Genomic DNA, 20,037 nt, shown 5'->3' with positions numbered 1-20,037 from the left:
CCATGGCTGGATATATCATCAGATTAGACACAGTTGAAGAGGGAGTTAGTGAATAAAACACAAAGAGAAAAGGGACAGAATATATAAAAAGAAACAAAAAAGTGTAAGTGTAATAATATCTTAACAATTTCCTAATAACAAAAAGCGGAAACACTGTCACAGTTTTGACATCAAGAAAGAACAAATAACCACAGTGTAAGTTTAAATTATTATTATTTTTATACAATGTTTAATCTGATAAAAATGCAAGAAAGGGCTTCTTTCCATTTTTAGGACTTCAATTAAATATTTTAAAAGGAACATTAAAAAATACCAATCTTATTAACTAAATAATACACATCAGAAAGAAAGTTTAATTACTTACATTCCATATGCCGAGCTTACAGCAAGACTAGTAATTTGCTGGGGAGGCTCACCATCTACCCACACCAACTGAATAACAAGTTCTGCTTGGTATCCTGGAGGCATCCGCACTGGCCGTGTCTTAACACTAGGAGAAAGAGATAAAACAATTCTATCACATACAGAGTTTAAATAAGCATGCTCAAGCTTATTTTGAGAATTTAAATGTAATCATCCTATAGAAATATACACCACCAGTAATTGTGGGTAGCACACAGGTAGACAGAGCCTTCTAGTTTTCTCAAAATATAATGACCCACTTATAACTGCTTAGTGATTTCTTTAAGTGGCTTTTTAGTCATTCAGACCCACAACTTCAACTGGCCTTCATCATTTCCATTTTTTCCTTTTGTGAAAGTCTTTTAAATTATTTTTCTTAAGAATTTTTTGTTACATACATGTAAGCTATAAGGCACAAAAATAAAAAGAATGACCACTAACCTACTACCACTTAAGAGTTCAATACATCCCATACCTGAATTTCTGTTATTTTCCTCTAAACCTGCTCTACCTGTAGCCTTTTCTATTCTAATTGATAGCAACTCTTATTCTTTTAGCTACTCAGTTAAAAAAAAAAACCTAAAAAGTCACTCTTGATTAATTATCTTCTCTCATACTTCCCAATCGATCAATTATCAAATATTATTGATGCTATCCAGAACCTAATCTCTTTTACTTTTTTACTATTATCACCCAAGTAACAGTTGCCAAATAAAAATACAGGACACCTATTTAAATCTAAGATAAACAATAAATCGTTTTATTAGTGTGAGTAGGCAAAATAAAATATTTGTTGTATACTGATAACTAAAAATACTCAGTTTATCTGAAATTCAAATTTAAATGGGTACCCTGTATTTTATTTGTTAAATCTGGTAACCCTTAACATGATCTCTAATTAGTTTGCTGTAATAGCCTCTTAACTGGTCTGCTTGCTTCTGCCCCTCCATTTCCAAATTCATTTTCAACACAACCACTAGTGTAATCTATTTAAAAATTAAGTCTGATCATGTCACTTCTCTATGAAAAACCCTATAATGACTCCCTATTTCTCATTTGGAATAAAAAGGCAAGAACCTTACAATGACTTGCAATTGGTTCTTTAGTACCTATATGACTCCATCTTCTACTATATTTCCCCTACTCCCGCCCTTTGCTCTAGCTATACTGACTTCATTACTGTCCTTTAAAAAATGTCAATTACTTTAAAGCCTTGCTATAGCTATTCCTTCTGCCTGGAACACTCCTCCACCAAGACATTCTTTGACTAATTCCCTCATCTACTTCAAGATTTTGTTTTAATCTCATCATTTTAATGAGGCCTATGATGACCACCCATGTTGCATACTAGGAAGTACAAAGGCAAAAACAAAAAAAGTCAAATAATTGCAATTCTTATCAATATACACATTTGTGCAATGTTGCAAAAATGAAGCATTGACAAGTTGCATGTATATAGGAATCTAAATTAACAAAGGAAAATGACTTAAGGATGAATGCCAACATATAATTTAGCAAAGCACAGATAATATGCAACTCAAGATTCACTTGTAATATAATGTAAATCATAAAATAATATACTTAAATCAGGTTTGGCATTTGGTCCTTAGGCAATAACTACACAATATAGAATTATATTAACTTTTTCCTTTGGGTTCTCTTAATTATTCTTAAAACTGTCATGGCTATTTCTTAAGTAAACAGTAAATGCTTCTATACATACTTCAACAATTGATACTGCTTATGTCCTCTCCACTACCAGATTTCACTGGTTTTTCTCTCTCAATCCTATCTTTTAAATCCCTATCTTCATTTTTTTTAATTTTGAAGAAAAATATTTATGTCATTAGAAGATTCATATTTTAATGATAGGTCTTGGTCTTAGTTAATAAATAAATCTGCGATACTTTCTGTAGGTGTGCTGAAATTTTTGTTCTCTTTCTGGTTTTCCTTTTAATCAAATCAATTAAATGGAGCAAAAATAATAAACAGAAGATTAAATAAGTAAAATTATATCATGAAAGTTTTGGAAGGAAAATCAATGATTATATAAGTATAGCAACAGCTAAATCTGTATAAGATTGCTAAAATCTTTCTCTAGATTTTCCATAAATATTTTCAGGAGAAATGAGGAAACTAGCTATCTAAAGTTCCTCAAGTAGCAGAAGGAGATGCATTTATTTATTTATTTTGTTTTTTAATTTTAAAGATGTGGGGTACAAGCAGGTATCCTTGTTGATGAAGTGTGCTGCTACTAACAATCTTGCCCCCCTCCCGGGTAATTTCCCACTACTGACAATCCTTTTCTTATAGTATTACGATAATTATTCAAGGTCCACTTATGAGTGAGAACATGTGATACTCAGTTCTTTTTTTCTGTGATAGATCACTCAGTATTGTAGACTCTAAGTCCAACCAAGTTGCTTGAAATTCATAATTTTGTCCTTCTTTATGCTGTGTAACATTCCATCATGTATATGTACCACATTTTTTTATCCAGACCTCTTTTGTTGGGCAGCACGGTTGGTTCTATGTTTTTGCTATTGTGAACAATGCTGCAATAAACATAAGTGTGCAGGTATCTTTTTCACAGAGTGATTTGAGTTCCTCTGGGTATATTTCCAGTAGGGGGATTGCAGGGTTGTATGGAAGGTCGATTTTTAGAACCTTTAGGAATAACCAAACTATTTTCCACAGAGGTTGTAATAGTTTACACTCCCACCGATAAAACCCCAAGTGCCCATGCCATAAGAGATAAAGTAGACAAATGGGACCTCATCAAACTGACAACCTTCTGCAAAGCCAAAGAAACCATCAAGAGAGCAGGGAGACAACCTACAATCTGGGAAAAAATATTTGCCAACTGTATATCTGACAAAGGCCTAACATCTAGGATCTACAAGGAACTCAAATGTGCTGAAAAGAAAAAAACAAACAGTACCATTACAAAGTGGGCAAAAGATATGAATAAGCACTTCTCAAAAGACATGTGAGCAGCCAACAGACACATGAAAAAATGCTCAGCCTCACTAGTCATCAAAGAAATGCAAATTAAAACTACACTGAGATACCACCTAGCTCTAGTCAGGATGATCATCATCAACTCAAAAAACAACAGATGCCACGGAGATGTTTTTATATGGAACTCAGGGAAACTTCCTGATTAAATTTAATTCTCCAACCAGCTAACACTAGAAACATGTGGTCTGATGGTACAGAAGTAGTAAATAGTGATATGTGCCCTATTACTAGAAAGTATAAAAACAAATATTACTATGGGCTTTATTAACTTTAGGTTTTGTTGGATATGATGCTAAACTTTGTTTAGATATATTGAGAGAATGTAGTTTATTAACAAATTGCAATGATTATAAAAGAAGAAAGATTATGCAATATACTATCATGATCAGAGAGATTCCTTTTTCTTTTTAAAAAAAATTTTGTTTTAAAGATGTGGGGTAGAGTTCAGGGTTAGGTATACAAGTGGTCACTGTACAGGCAAAGTTTGAGCCTTATGATTCTTTTTTCTAATATAGTAGTACTCATAGTAGATAGTAATCTTGGTTTTCTTTTTAACTCTGAGAAGCCTAAAGACATTTTATAAGCATACTTTTTCAGTTGGAAAGTACCAAGTCAGTGGCCAAGTTCCTACCCTGCTAAACTCCCCATCCTGTCAAAGTCATGTTTTCTTTAGGGTCCTTTTGTGAAGGAAATATAGCAATAATTAATATTTTGTGCCCTCTTCATGAATGTTCAAAATATTGTGCCCTTTTCATGAATGTTCAAAAAAAGACCAGGGTACCCCTGGTGAATTATAGATTACTTGACAACAACTTAATTAAGAGAGAAGAATGACTTAATTTGCCATAATTTCAAAGAATTATATGATTAATATGTGAAATTGTTTAAAAATTTGATAGAAACTCTTACTTGAGGCATGGAATACTGTCCTTTGTTACTCCTTCACTAGCCACAGTGTTAGTGCTCCCAGAAAGACTCCTTGAAGGAAGCTGTGATGAGAGATCTGGAAATGGTGGACTTGTTTCTGGTTCAGGGGTAATAATATCTTCAACATCATACTGAAGTCGTACTTCTAATGACTTAAAAAAAATCAAGTTTTAGTTTAATCTAAGTCATGATAATAATAGATAACTACATTAAAATATCTGAAACTATTTTATAATCATTCACAATTTTTATCAGATTATTAAATTCAACTTCAATTTATAATACAGTTGCGAGTAACTCAAACTGAAGTAAGTAGTGAATTATATGGAAAATCAATGGCAATCATTAAAAAATGTAATTTAAAAAATTATACAGAATTATTAAAAAAAACCTAATAGTGGAAGTAAAGTTTTTATATAATAAATATTCTTTAAGATAAAATATAAATTATAATTTAATATATGATAAAATAAGAGGAGAAATTGATCATGATTATTCCAATGAAATTAATTAAAATGGTTATATGTGTATGTGTATGTCATTGCATTTGACTTTACATTAATTCAGTAAAAATTTTCTAAAAGCAATTCCATATTTTTGGTTGTTTCATTACCTTAGATCTTGTTTAATTTCATTGGATTGATCAGAATTACTTAATAAAAGCATATAATAATTTACATAAGACTAAAAAGGTGATCCAAAAATCTTTTCTAAAACTAAAAATGTTTAAAAACTCAGAACTTCATGAATGCATTCATTAGAATTAATTTTATAATAAGTATTTGCATTATAATGTAAATATAAGCATTTTTGAGATTGAGAACAATTGCTTTCAAAAAATGTCATTATGTGGCAGTAAATACAGGAATATTATCAAAATGATTGTCATAATTATCTTAAAACTGCAAAAAAACTTCTAGTGGTGACATACAATTACCAATTATTGAACACTTAGTATATAGTTAAGCACTATGCCATTGTCTTTATGCACTCATCACAGAAACCTAATGAAACTGTTATTAATATTTCCACTTTATTTTCATTTTCAATTTTATTTACATAGGAAATTATTTAAGTGATGAAATTGAATCTTCCAACTCCACTATTGACTAGCAGTCTTGTGACTTACTGAGTCACAAAGGTATTCAATGGAAAAACCAGAATTAAAACCTTGGTTTATCTGACTTCAAAGCCTGGAATTTTAGCTAATACACTATGATAGTGTAATATTAATTTTAGATGTTGAGGTGAAAACACTAATACACAGGCCAAATAGTTCATAATCTTTATATTCTGGTAAAATGGGCAGGGTGGAGAAGGACAATTATCTACAGTTACCTCAATTTAGATTTCATTTATTCCATAAAATCATCATTATTTTGAATTATCAAAGTACTTTGCTTCTAAAATTAAGATTAGGTAAGGTTGCCCCAGAATTACTTCTACCTTATAAAAATTGTTTTTATATAGAAAATAATTAAAAACAATCTTATTGTAGCTCAGATTATAATCATTTATGTCAATCAGTTGACAAGAAAATACAAATCAGATAAACTTTAAAAAATTAATAAAAGTATAGAACAAAGCCTGCATTAATTTGACTTCTATACATAAAATAAATCAATAACTGCCTGTATAAAGCCTATACATTTTATGAGTATATATAGAAGTATATATGTATAACTCACAATATATACATATTTGAAAACATACGTTGTATGCTACAAATATGTACAATTTTTATTTGTCAATAAAAGCAAACAAATTAAAAAACAAATGCTTAAGTTCTAATATTGGCAACTAGTACACAGAAAGAATTGACTGGATTTGGCCAGGTAGGTACAACTTGTATAATATCAAAGAGAAAAATGAGAATATGACATGTTTAATTTGCAGCAAAATTAACTTAAAATATGAACTAAACTCATTTTGGCATTGAAAACAATCAAGTTTTGATAGAAAACTGTTTTTGTTATTTTAAGCCAATGAATTTTTTAATGTGTTCTATTAAGTAACAATTATAATTACAAATCCTGTATTTGTACTTGATGGCTTAAAACCATAGTAAGGAGTGCCCCAAATCTATGATAATTGCTTTCTATTAATAACTGTAAGTCTGAAAATTGAGTTTTAAATGACTTACCACAATTTCGGTAGTAATTTCATGTCTGCTGAATTTATAAATTATTACATATGCAGAGACTCCTGATACACAGAATATTCTGCTCTCTGGACACCAGTAAATCATCTGAATGGCAAATGGATCTTCCTCTACAATTTCACACGTTTGTTTTCCATCTCCTAATTTCTGTTTTTCAAATACTTTTGAAGTTTTTAACTTGTACAGCATCTGCAGAGTTACTAAAAGATATTGAAGCATAGTTATCTTCTAATTTAAACTTAACTCTTAGCTGTTATTAAGGCTTTCAATACATTTGTTAAACCACAAATGTAAAACTCAAGTAGAAAAAATGAATTAAATTTTTAACTAGTAAGAATTCAATGTCATGCTTTCATATCAGTACAGTAGCTCAAGGGAGACTATAAGGGAAAAATTTTATTAAATTTAGATTATTTATTAAATTTAGATTATACACCAGCAAATGTATAGGTACTTTCTCATGTGGCCTTCAAAAAGTCCTATGAAGTGGTTATTTTTATCATCACTTATTGATGAAACATTGGGGCTCAGAAAGTTTACAATGGACATACTGAACATAATTCTTTCCTAGGGGAGATCCCTCATTCCTTTTTTATATTTTTTCCCTTCATTGCTAGATTTGAGGGTGATGCTATTCCCAGAGGGTTTATTCCTCTTCAATAAATTTTTAAGACACATCTTCAGATGAGAAACATTTGTAATTTACCAGTCAGCAATATTTGGAACCCAAGAATCTGTAATTATTTAAGAAGGGATCGTTCCTGAGTGACTTTGTGTCAAGAAAGGGTCAGATATAATCTCATAAAGTTTGGGTTTGTGAACTGTTTTCAAGAATATTTATTTGGGGAAATATTTTTCCGTTTGAGATCATGGTTATAACTCCCCATAAAAATCTCTGATTCTACAAAGGATACTTGAGAAAAGTCTTAAAAATCAGGAGTCCTGACAAAAGTGCATAATCTGAATCTAATCATGAAAAACAAGTCAAACCCAGATTGAAGAAGATTCTACAAAATAACTGGCTTGAACTACTAAAAAAAAAATGTCAATGCCATGAAATACATGAACTGTACTAGATTTTACAAAAACAAACCTCAAAAGATATGATGACTAAATGCAACAAATGAACTTAGATTTTCTTTTGTTATAAAGGTCATTACCGGGACAACTGGCAAAAGCTGATAAGATCTAGAGACTGGACAACAGTGTTTTATCAATGTTAATTGCCTGGTTTTGATAATTGTGCTTTGGTTATGTAAGAGAATGCCCTTGTATGTAAGAAATACACAATGAAGTATTTAGTATATGTAGTATTAGTGAAGCATTGTGTCTACAACTTACTCTAAAATGGTTACTAAAAAAGCTATATATATGTATGTACATGTGTATAACAGAATATATGGAGGAGAGAGAAAAAGGGTGAGAGAGAGAGAAGAGAGAGAGAAGGGGAACAAATGCAGTATACACTGAAATTTGAGGGATTTGATTGAAAGTATACAACAGTTCATAGCTTTTTTTTTTTTGTAATTTTTTGAAAGCTTGAAATTATGTCAAACTAAAATCGCTTTTTTTAAGTGGGCAAGGCATTGTATTAGGTGCTATGGCCTGGCTTCTGAAGTCAGATGAAATATGGTTCCCATGATTATTTTATTTTACATTACAATACTGCAGATATAATCAAGTCCCCTAATTAGTTGACTTTGAGTTAATCAAAAAAGAGATTATTCTTAATTAGCCTAATCAGGTGAACCATTTAGAAAAGGAACTGGGCTCTCCCTGAAGGTAGAGACACTCCTTCTTGCTGACTTTGAAGCAGCAACATGAGTTCTAAATGTGCAAGAAAATGATGTCTGCCAACAACCACAGGAGTTTGGAAGAGAACCTTGAGCCGCAGATGAAACTGCAGCCCTAGCCGACACCTTGACTGCAGTCTTGTGAGACCCTGAGCAAAGGACCCAGCTGAGGTGTAATCAGATCTCTAATGCACAGAAATTATGAGATAATAAATGGTCATTATTTTAAGCTGTTATTGTGGTAATTTATTACTCAGCAATAGAAAACGAATACACATAATAACTGAAACTCAATTATTCAAATTCATCTTAATCCTTGTATTAGACAGTTTTCACGAAGTTAGGAAACTAAGTCATGTTTCTTCAGTGACATCCATTAAGTTGGAGATATTTTCTTATAATTGATTATAGTAAAATTATTAATCATGCTGCAATCCTTTGCAATGTATATTTTAAATGTGATAAAATATGTTATTTAAAAATTAACTTCTTAGAATATCATTATGCATGCTTAAGGGTGATATACACACTAATATTTAGAGTATTAAAGTGCCCTACACATTTTGGAAGCCAAAGAGTGACTTTGAGGTTATGGGAAAGGAGCAATGATATCATTATGCAATTAATTTTGTTCCAGAAACAAATTCAGATTTGCACAAAAAGATTCATGAAAAGAAAATCTACTGCTCTTTGGCATTTCCCTGTAAGCATTTGCTCTTTGCTGTGTAAGATGAGAAAGGGGCCTCAGAATGTGGGGTTTTAAATCCTTTATTTTTTTTTTCTTGCTAATGGTTTGTTTGATTACTGGGATACTCTATCTTCAGGGCTAGGAGTATCATCAGTACTCAACAGTCTCCCTTTTTTTCTGTTTAGTACATCTTCCTCAGAAGCTACTCACTTCTATAGCTTCACAATACCACTTTTATGCTGTTGCTTCATTAATTTCCATACCTGACTGCTCTCCCTACCTGGTGGATATTTTTACTTGAATTTTCTGTTTTTACCACAAAATTCAAAGCTTTCTTTTATTCCTTATTTTTTAAAAAGTTACCTACCTACATTTTCCTGGTTATTCATTCTAAAAAACTTGGAGTCATTGCTAAATTGTCCTCTTCCTGTCAAAATCTTAACTATCTTCAAAACTCACATTTAATATTATCCCATCAAAATACTCTTCCTGAATCTACCTGGTCCAAATAATGTTCTCCCATTTCTGATAACAAACAGAATTTTGGGTACTACATTTAGGGTTCTTATCATATTGTTTGTCCTGTAGATATATATGTGCATTCCTTTATCTTTTCTAGTGGCTATAAGTTTTCTTATGTTTGATTGCTGGGATACTCTATCTTATGGGCTAGGAGTATCATCAGTATTCAACAGTCTTCCTTTGATTTTCTGTTTGTACAGAATATGGATATGGATATCCTTGCATGTTCTTCAATGTTGAGCAAAGCAATTTATTTGTTTCTTAAATTACATAATTCTCAATAATTAAACAAATTTTACATTTATCAAACCATTTCTTTTGACCATCACAGGACTTGGTAGATGAGTTGGGAAGACAAGTGAAAACTAGAGGAATGAAAGAACTTGGCCAAGATCACATAGGTAGGAGTAAAGGAAATTGTTTGACTAGAGTTAAACTGAGAAAACTTGGTACTTTTTCTGATGCAACATGCCTCTTGTAGATATACTGGGTATCTTACAAAGAGTCATATAGTTTTGTTTGTTTCATGTTATAAATAAAAGTAGAGATAATACTTTGAACTGATCTAACAATATAGGAAATGGTTTTTTATAACACAGCAATATATGTAAGCTAAAATATATCTGAAATGTTAATTGCCAAAACTAAAAAGTGTTGGATGGCTATAAGTAAATGTTAACTAAGAAGTTTCCATTATATAGGGAGAAACTTGACACTTACTTGCAGAAGCATCCCAAAATTTTATTGATCCATCTGCATGACTAGATGAGAAATAAATTAGCATTAATTAAAGTATACTAAATACAAATCATGATCGCTCCAAATGTACAAAAACTTAAGTAACTATTGCAAAAATTTTGATTCAAAAATAGCCTTCCAGTGAAACCTGATGTACAATAAACCATTTCGAAGCTCAAAACAATGGTTTATTTTTAAAATAATACAGTAAAATCTAAAGATTAGGAAAAGAACAACTCCTTAGATTTTATTGAAAGATGATTATATGTGTAATGAAGAGGAATAAAAAATGGTCCGTGGAAAATAAATACTATATTTTAATTTAAAATTGCTTATATTCAATAAAAAAGATAACTGAGATTATTTTGATATTAACTAAATAGTAAATGTATATCAGTAAAATTAAATTTAAGTTTCAAAATATACATTTTTTTTTTTTTGAGTTGGAGTCTCACTCTGTCGGCCAGACTGGAGTGCAGTGGCTGGGAGCGATCTGCTGGGCTTCGGCAATCCTTCTGCCTCAGCCTTCCGAGTAGCCGGAATTACAGGCACGCGCTACCACAATTTTTTGATTTTATTGTAGAGATGAGGTCTCGCCTGCCCAGGCGGGTCTTGAACCCGTGGGCTCAGACAATCCACTCACCTCAGCCTCCCAAAGGCGCGGGATTACAGGCTGAGCCCCCGAGCCTGGCCAAAATATACATTTTGAAAATTTTTAAACCTATCTAGAGTTGTACCATTATTTGGTAATAAATAATCTAATATCAAGTCTATAAAACTATAAAATCTCATCTTGAAAAAGAAGAGGATACAATAACACTTCTCAAAATATTTGATGATATAAGCATTATCCTGACATCAAAATCAGGAAAAAAAAATTACAAGAAAAGAAAATGACAAACTAATATTCCTCATGAGAATAAGCATAAAATAGTCAACAAAACATTAGCAATGCAGATCAAGTAATATATACAAAAGGATAATACATAATGACTAAGTAGCGTTCATCTTAGGAATATTAGCCAGTTAAACATTAAAAAATACCAAATACCATACTTTAATTCATCATACTGATAGATTAAAAAATAAAAGTAATATGCAAAGCATTTGACAAAAATTCATCACCCATTCATAAAGAAATATCTCAATAACCTAGAAACAGAGCAATTTTCTTTAACCATATAAAGGGCATTCAGGAACAACCTATAGATATTGCCTAACATACATAATGGTGAAAGACTGAATGCTTTTCCCCTAAGATCAGGAACAGAGCAAAAAGTGTTTACTCTCACCATTCTTACTCAACATATTGTAAGTGTTAACCACTGCAGTAGGGAAGAAAAAGAAACAAAAGGCATACAGACTAAAGGGAAGAAATAAAATTGTTTCTATTTGCAGATTACATAATTGGCTAAGTAGAAAGTTCCAAAGATTCTACAAAAGGATACTGGAACTCACAAATGAATTTAGCATGATTGTAAGAAACAATGTCAGCTTAAAAATATCAATTACATTTCTAAATAATAGCAAAAAAAGTTGGAAGTTAAAAAACAGTACCATTTACAATAGTACCAAAGCCAAGAAATACTTAGATATAAACACAATTTGTATAAGGTCTGTATACTGAAAATTATAAGACATTGACAAAAATTAAAAGAAGGAGCTAATAAAGGGAGAGGTATAATTCATTTTTTAAATTGTACAACTTACTAGGTATTAATTCCCCCAAATGATGTATAGATTCAATGCTATCCCAATTAAAATATGGCAACAATTTTTTGTAGAAATGAACTGATTCTAAAATTTTTATAGAAAGATAAAGGAACTAGAAAAGTCAAAGCAATTTGAAAAATATAAATGTTGGAGGACTCAAACTACATAACATTAAGTCTCACTCAAAAACTACAGTAACATTTTTGTGCTACTGATGACAAACAGTCATATATATCAGTGAAACATTGTAGAGAGACCAAAAATAGATAATATATATAAAGTCTGCTTTTTTTTGAGAGAAGGGAAATCACTGATTGAATGACCTGCTTACTTTGCTAATAGCTTTGTTAAAATATAATTTACACACCATAAAATCCACTCGTGAGTGCATAGTTTGATAGTTTTTAGTAAATTTTTACAGTTGTCATACTGACATCATCTAGTTTTAGAACACTTCCATCACCCCAAAAAGTTACCTCATGTCAATATGCAACCCTCTTTCCCTTCCTCAGTAGATCTCCCTGTTCTATTTCTGCCTGTATAGATTCTCTTTTTCTTAAAGTTGTTATTTAAGAAAAAACCTACATAATATCTACTTTTTTGTGCTGCATCTTTCTCTTAGCATAATGTTTTTTAGGATAATCCTTGTTACATATATCAGTAATTTGTTCTTTTTTGTTGCTGAATAGTATTTCATTGTTTAGATATACCCCACTTACCCACTCATCAGTTGATGAGCATTTAGGTTGTTTTCAGTTTTGGGCTATTAAAATAAAACTGCTATTAATGACTTTGTATATTTAATTATGTGCTTATAGATATTTTTAAAACTTTTAGAAAATTCTTACAGGATGTAGGCCTGAGATGCCATATACTCGAACAACTTTTAATTCTGTTTTTTTAATCATGTAATATTTGATATGAAAAGAACAATGTATATAGCACAGATTTAATACACAGACTACAACTGTACTGAAACCACTCAGTCAAAGAACTAACATTACTAATACCTTGCTTCTACAGATGTGCTTTTCTTGATTCCATTTCCCTGCTTTCCTTGTCACCAAAAGTAACTGCTATTCTGAAACTTTTTTTTTCTTTTTGTTTTAATTTATTTTAAAGTTGTGGGGTACAATACAGGATTAGGTAGATAAATGGTCATCATACAGGTAAAATTTGGGTCTATTCTGAAACATTTAATCATCCTTTTGCTTTTCTTTACAATATTATGGTGTATGTAGAAACAATATATTGTTTAATTTGCTTTTTAAAAAAATTATGAAAATGGTATCTTATATTCTTCACATATAAAATATAAAAAATTCACTCACATTGTTGTTTATACTGTATTTCATTCTTTTTTGTTGCTACATTTAATATATAATTGTCCCTTGTGTGATTATCCTACAATTTAGATCTTTGATCATTGAGAAATTCAGTTGTATTTTAAAATTTTCTTTCCTTTTCTTTTGCTATTACAAATATGCAGAATCTTTTGCTATGGAGAATCTTGTACATGTATTTTGTTATTTACAAAATTGGTGGGTCTAAGGGTATGAAGATGTTCGAATTTATACAATGTTGCTAAACTGTTCTTAAATTTACAAATTTATACTCCCATTTACAAAACAGAAAAATTATCATTGATCCATGTCCTTTCCAACACTTGTTACTGACTAAATTTTCTGCCAGTATGTGTTGAATGTAAAATGGTATCTCATTATGGTTTTAATTTTTATTTCTCTAATAATTAATTACTCTAATTATTAATGAGGAAGCCATACAAACTTTTTCTTCTTTCAAAGGCTCATTCAACTAGTATCACCAACAAGATCACCTCAAAACACACTAACCAACATATTGCTGAACAACTTCTGAGACAACACAGAAATCAAGACAAAAGATTCCTGGTAACAAACAATGAAAACAAAGACACATCTTATCAGAATCTCTGAGATGCTATAAAATCAGTATTGAGAGGAAAATTTATAGCACTGTAAATACACATCAAAGAAAATAGAAAGATCACAAGTAAACAGCCTAACACCAAACCTAAGGGAGCTAGAGAAGTGAGACCACCATCCTAATTTCAGCAGAAGAATCCAGATCACCAAAATAAAGTTAAAACTGCAGGACATAGAAGACAAAAATATCATAGAAAGAAACCAAATTGCTTCTTTGAAAGTATAAATAAGATTGACAGACCCTTAGCCAGATTAACTAAGGAAAAGAGAGAAAGAGCCCAAATAAACACAATAGGGAACACAAAAGATAAAGTCATGACTGACCCTAAGTAAATTCAAAAGATTATCAGAGATTGCTATGAACATCTGTATGCAAATAAACTAGAAAATCTAAAGGAAATGGAGGACTTTCTGACATTACACAACCTCCCAGGGTTGAAGCAAGAAGAAATTGAAACTCTAAACAGACCAATAACAATCCAGGAAATTGACTTGGACATAAGAAACCTACCCACTAAAAAAAGCCCTAGAGCAGATGCTTTCCAAGATGTACAAGGAGTTGATACCAATCTTACTGAAAGTATTCCAGGCAATCAAGAGCAATGGAATTCTCCTCAACTCATTTTATAAAGCTAACTTCATACTGATATCCAAACCTGGCAAAGATCCAACAAGCAAAGATAATTAGAGGACAATCTTCTTGGTGAACATAGATGCAAAAATTCTCAATAAAAGTCTTGCAAACCAGATTCAGCAACACATCTCAAGGATCATCCACCATGAACAGGTGGGCTTCATTCCCAGGATGCAGGGCTGGTTCAACATTCATAAAATCATACGCGAATTCAGCATGTTAACAGATGCAAAATCAAGAACCACATGATTATATCAGTAGACACAGAAAAAGTATTAGATAAAATTCAGCATCCTTTCTTGATAAAATCTTCTTGAGCACCTAGGCATAGAAGAAACATTCCTCACATACAAAGAGCCATCTATGATAAACCCACAGCCAATATTTTGTACAATGGGTAGAAGCTGGAAACATTCCCCCTGAAAACAGGAACAAGACCAGGTGGCCCACTCTCACCCTTCCTGTTAAACACAGTGCTAGAAGTCCTTGCTAGGGCAGTCAGGTAAGAGAAGGAAATCAGGGGTATCCAAATAGGAAAAGAGGAAGTTAAGCTATCCCTCTTCACAGAAGATATGACTCTATATCTTGAAAACTCAAGGGAGCCCATCAAAAACCTCCTTGCATTGACCGTTGACTTTGGTAAAGTTCCAGGGTACAAAATCAATGTACAAAAGACAGTTGCATTTCTATACACCAGCAACAACAGGCAGAGAACCAAATAAAAGCACAATCCCATTCACAATGACCACACACACACACACACAAAGAAATACCTTGGCATTTACCTAAGCAGAGAAGTGAAAGAGCTTTATAATAAGAACTACAAAATAATGTTCAAAGAAATCAAAGATGACACAAACAAATGAAAAACCATCCCTTGCTCATGAATTAGAAGAACTAATATTGTCAAGATGTCCATCCTACCAAAGGCAATCTACAGATTCAATGCAATACTCATTAAATTGCCAACATCATTCTTCTCAGAATTGGAAATGACAATACAGAAATTAGTATGGAAACATAAATGACCATGAATAGCTAAAACAATCCTCAGCAAAAGAAATAAAGCAAGAGGTTATCTATCACACTTCCAGACTTTAAACTTTATTATAAGGCCACAATAATCAAAATAGTCTGGTACTGGTGCAATTACAGGAACATAGGCCAGTGAAACAGGACAGAGATTTCAGAAGCAAAAACTTGATCTCTCAAGTAACTCATCTTTGACAAAGCCATCCATAACAACCACTGGGGAGAGAAGACTTATTTATCAAATGGTGCTGGGAAAACTGACTGATCACAAGCAGAAGAATGAAACAGAACTCCTACCTACCACCTATTTAAAAAATCTTCTCTGGGCCATGTTTCCTGGCTTTTGCGCCCTTCCCTACCTTGGGGAGGTGAGTCTCCTCTTTCTCTCTCTCTTTAATTTACTTTCTAAATAAACTATATTTTCTAATATATTAAACTATATTTTCTAATCTAGGGGGGGAAAAAAAACCTCTAAAGGGATCAAAGACCTAAATGTAAAACTTCAAACTCTAAAAATCCTGGAAAAAAATGTAGGAAACACATTTATGGACATGGGAATAGGCAATCAATTTTTGATTATATCCCCAAAAACAAATGCCATAAAAACTATGATAGACAAGTAGGACCTCATTAAACTGAAAAGCTTCTGTAAAGCAAAAGAAACCATAAAGAGAGCGGGTAGATAACCCACAGATTTGGAAAAAATATTTGTTAATTATGTATCTGAATTAGAAAGACTAACAACCTAACATACAGGGCCTACAAGGAGCTCAAGTGAGTTGAAAGGAAAAAAACCAACAACTCTATTAAAAAGCGGGCAAAGGACATGAATAGACCCTTCTCAAAAGAATATATACAGATTTTAGGGGAAGATGGTGGCTGAGCCAGTCAGACTATGCAAGTCCCGGTGTGAGTGAGTGAGTGTATGGAAAGTTTTGTGTACGTGTCAGTGAGTGATTGGATGTGTGAGTGCTGACTGAGTGAGGGCTCAGGAGCAAGCAGCTGGGGTTCTCCTGGTGTACTGGCTATTGCTACAGCTGCTCAGCTTGGACTCTAGTGATTCCCAGGATGCAGAAGCCAAGCACTTTTTTTTAAAATCAACAAAACCCTTCCTGAGAAGAAGATTCTGGGAGAGACTGACTAAGTAGGGGCTTGTGAGCAAGTGGCTTCTCCTGGTGAAGCAGCTGGTGCTGTAGCTGGTCTGCTTGGTTCCTAGTGCTTCCCAGGTCACAGAAGCCGAGTACCATTTTTTTTTTAAGCTGACAAAAGTTGTCCTGCAAAGAAGTGGTGGGGAGAGACTACTAGCTCCAGGTTCCACTTCACTACTGCAGTGGGAGAGACTGCCAGCTCCAGGCTTTGCCTCACCCCTCCAGCACCTGACCAGACACTGGCAGCAAGGGCTGCAGAGGGAGTCCAGAGGCAGAGTCCCACCAGAGAAGATGGAAGAGGCACCCCATCACAATCTTGAAAATGGGACAGGAAAGTGCTCTGATTTACTCACCACAAAGCAACAGACCTAATCTCTGTGACCAGCAGATCAACTACTCAGGGGTTGATCATGACCCAGAGGGAATATCCTGAAAGCATAAACTTCGGAGGAACAGAACAAGTGCTGAGTCTCAGGTGTCCCACCCCCTACCCTGATTCAACATGGGAAAAATGGTGTGGCCAGAAAAGAGATCAGTGGTGAGTCTGGGGCTAACCTAATACCCTTCCTCCCCAGCAATCCTCTGAACATAGACCCACACAGTTGGGGCATGACTGAGAGGGACAAACCCAGGCAGAGTCTGGACATCAGCCTCAATAGAACTGCATTCCAGGATAGGCCTGGGTGGGGCACCCCCTGTGAGTACATACCTGGGGAATATACAATCCTGCACCTTCCCACTGGAGGAGATCCCCTGACCATATGAGAGTGGGAGGGGAGAACTGCAGCTCCACCCACCTCCACTGCCCCTCCTCCTTCCCTGGTCTGGACGCTGGGGAAAGAGTGAAAGAGACAGAAACTCTGCAGGAGATAGCAGAGAAGCAGACAAGAGGAACAAGTACAAAACCTGCCACTAAGAGGGCAGGGATTTTTTTTCTCTTTTTTTAAGTTTTAAAAAAATTTTTGCTTGTTAGTTTTTCTATTTTTAAAATATTTTTCCTTTGTGCATGAATGTGTATGTGAGGGTCTGATCTGCATCCCTCTTTTATTTCTTTTTGTTTTTTGTTTTCTGTTTATGTGTGTATGTGCATGATTGAGTGTTCATCTTTCAGCTTATTTTGTTTTTTCTTTTTGTTGGTTTGTTTTTGCTCTTTTGTCCTCCTCTTTTTTTATAGTTTAAGGAGGGTGTGAATATATGTGAGGGTTCAATTTGAATTCCTACTTTTTTTGTTGTTGTTTTTTGTTTGTTTTTTCCAGTCTTTCTCTTTTCCTTCTCCATTCATTTTGTGCTAGGTGTGTGTGTGTGTGTGTGTGTGTGTGTGTGTGTGTGTGTGTGTGTGTGTGTCTAGTTTTCCTGATTTTGTTGTTATTTTTTGTTTTGTTTCACCTTGTTGTTATTCCAGTTTATTTTGGTGTGTGTGTTCAGTTGTTTTTTGCTTTGGTTTATGCTTTCATTGTTCTGTGCTTTTTAAATTTTTTATTCTTTTACATCTTATTTCATTCTATTTTCCTCTGTTCTCTTCATTGCTGCTACTGTATCTTGGACTCAGAGGGTACACACACATAGCCATTGATCATCGTATAAAGTGGTGATGGGGAGTTGGTCTCAGGAGACACATACCACAATCAATGAACACTGTGATTTGCAAATAGTTTCTGAATCCTGGCTTCCCATCCTCTACTTATTCAACTTTTAAAACTACAAGAGACCGTAAAGCTTCCCACCCACAGTTTCAAAATAGAACAAATCCAGAGCCCAGATGAGTGAAGAATAGTGGGCTGAGCAAACATAGAAGTGAAAGCCTCCCCCACTGCCACTGAATAATGGAACTAAAGAGAAAGGAATCTGTCACAAATGAGGAAAAACCAACAGAAGACCACAGGTTATTTCAAGTGTAACAAAGAGAAAACACCTGAAAAATAAGATCTTGAGCCCAAACAATGGAAGTCACCAATGACTGGCCCCAGAATACGACAGGATTAGGGAATGGATGGAAATAGTGAATGAGACTCAAGAAGGACAAGATGCATTACTGAAAGAACTTGTAACAGAGATTTTGAGCATAAAAAAATTTCATCCAGGAAATAAATAACAAGATGACAAACATGGAAAGCAGAGTTAATCTAGTAGAAGAATGAGTCTCAGAACTTGAAGACCAGAACATGGAATAAGCCTGACCTATAAAAAACATAGAAAGAAAACTCAAAAAGAAAGAACAAAGCCTACAAGAGATGTACGATTATATCAAGAGGTCAAACCTATGCCTGATTGGTATCCAAGAAGAAGAAAGGGAAATGGAGAACACCTTGGAGCAAGTATTCCAGGAGGTTATCCAAGAAAACTTTCCCCATCTCACCAGAGACGTAACCAGCCAAACACAAGAGATACAGAGATCCTCCACAAGAGAAGACCAAATGAGAAGACCAACCCCTAGACATATAGTTATTTGCCTACACAAATTAGGCACAAAAGAAAAAATCCTAAAGGCAGCAAGAGAGAAAGGTCAGACTACCTTGCAGGGAAAACCAATCAGAATAGTAGCAGACCTATTGGCAGAAACACTACGAACAAGAAGTGACTAGAGCCCAATATTCAGAAGTCCCCAAAGATAAACATAATTCTGGAAGCCTCAAAATAACACCTTGTGTATGATAAAAGGACTAAGACAATATTCATTTATAAGTTCAGGAAAGTGGTAAGGAAGCTTGTAGTCTATCAGGACCTTACGTGGGAAATGGGAAAAAGCAAAAATAAATGAAAAAATAAAACATAAGGACAATATTCATGTATTCAGGAAATTCTAAGCCAATAAATTAGCATAAAGTACCCATCAGAGACTACTGTAACCCCAAAAGCTTCACAGAAACAAAAGCTTTCTCTCTCTCTCTCTCTCTCTTTGTTGTCAAAGTTTCACTTTGCCACAAACACAGACCCATTCCCTAGGAAAGATTGCTTTATCTCTCTTTCTTTTTTTTGAGTCAGAGTCTCACTCTGTCACCCAGGCTGGAGTGCAGTAGCACAATCATGGCTCATCGCAGCCTCAACCTCCTGCATTCAGGTAATTCTTCCACCTTAGCTTCCTGAGTAGCTGGGACTACAGGTGTGTGCCACCATGCCCAGCTACTTTTTTGTCTTTTTTGTAGTGATGAAGTCTCACTATGTTGCCTAAGCAGGCCTCAAACTCCAAGGCTCAAGCAGTCTTCTTGCTTCAGCCTCCCAAAGTGCTGGGATTATAGGTGTGAGCTACCATGCCCAGCCTAGGAATACTTTAATAACCTATTAACTCCCACAAGA

The 20,037-nt window shown here is 33.6% G+C and overlaps 1 protein-coding gene across 1 annotated transcript in view; it reads right to left on the bottom strand.

Moving 5' to 3' along the window:
• Window positions 1–299: 299 nt before the first annotated feature.
• LOC103267799 (syntaxin-binding protein 5-like) overlaps window positions 300–20,037 on the bottom strand; it is an 82,442-nt gene continuing 62,704 nt past the window's right edge. The window contains exons 6-9 of the mRNA XM_008065380.2: window positions 10,235–10,275; window positions 6,494–6,711; window positions 4,333–4,502; window positions 300–490 (exon numbers count right to left, since the gene is read on the bottom strand). Coding sequence (XP_008063571.1) covers window positions 361–490; window positions 4,333–4,502; window positions 6,494–6,711; window positions 10,235–10,275 — 559 coding nt within the window. The 3' untranslated portion in view covers window positions 300–360. The remainder of the gene's footprint in view (window positions 491–4,332; window positions 4,503–6,493; window positions 6,712–10,234; window positions 10,276–20,037) is intronic.

This window comes from Carlito syrichta, unplaced genomic scaffold (genome assembly GCF_000164805.1).
Source record: "Carlito syrichta isolate Samal-C Ts95f unplaced genomic scaffold, Tarsius_syrichta-2.0.1 Scaffold308264, whole genome shotgun sequence".
Classification (NCBI taxonomy): Eukaryota; Metazoa; Chordata; class Mammalia; order Primates; family Tarsiidae; genus Carlito; species Carlito syrichta.
The sequence above is the reverse complement of the archived record's forward strand: the minus strand, read 5'-3'. Positions and strand labels throughout refer to the sequence as shown.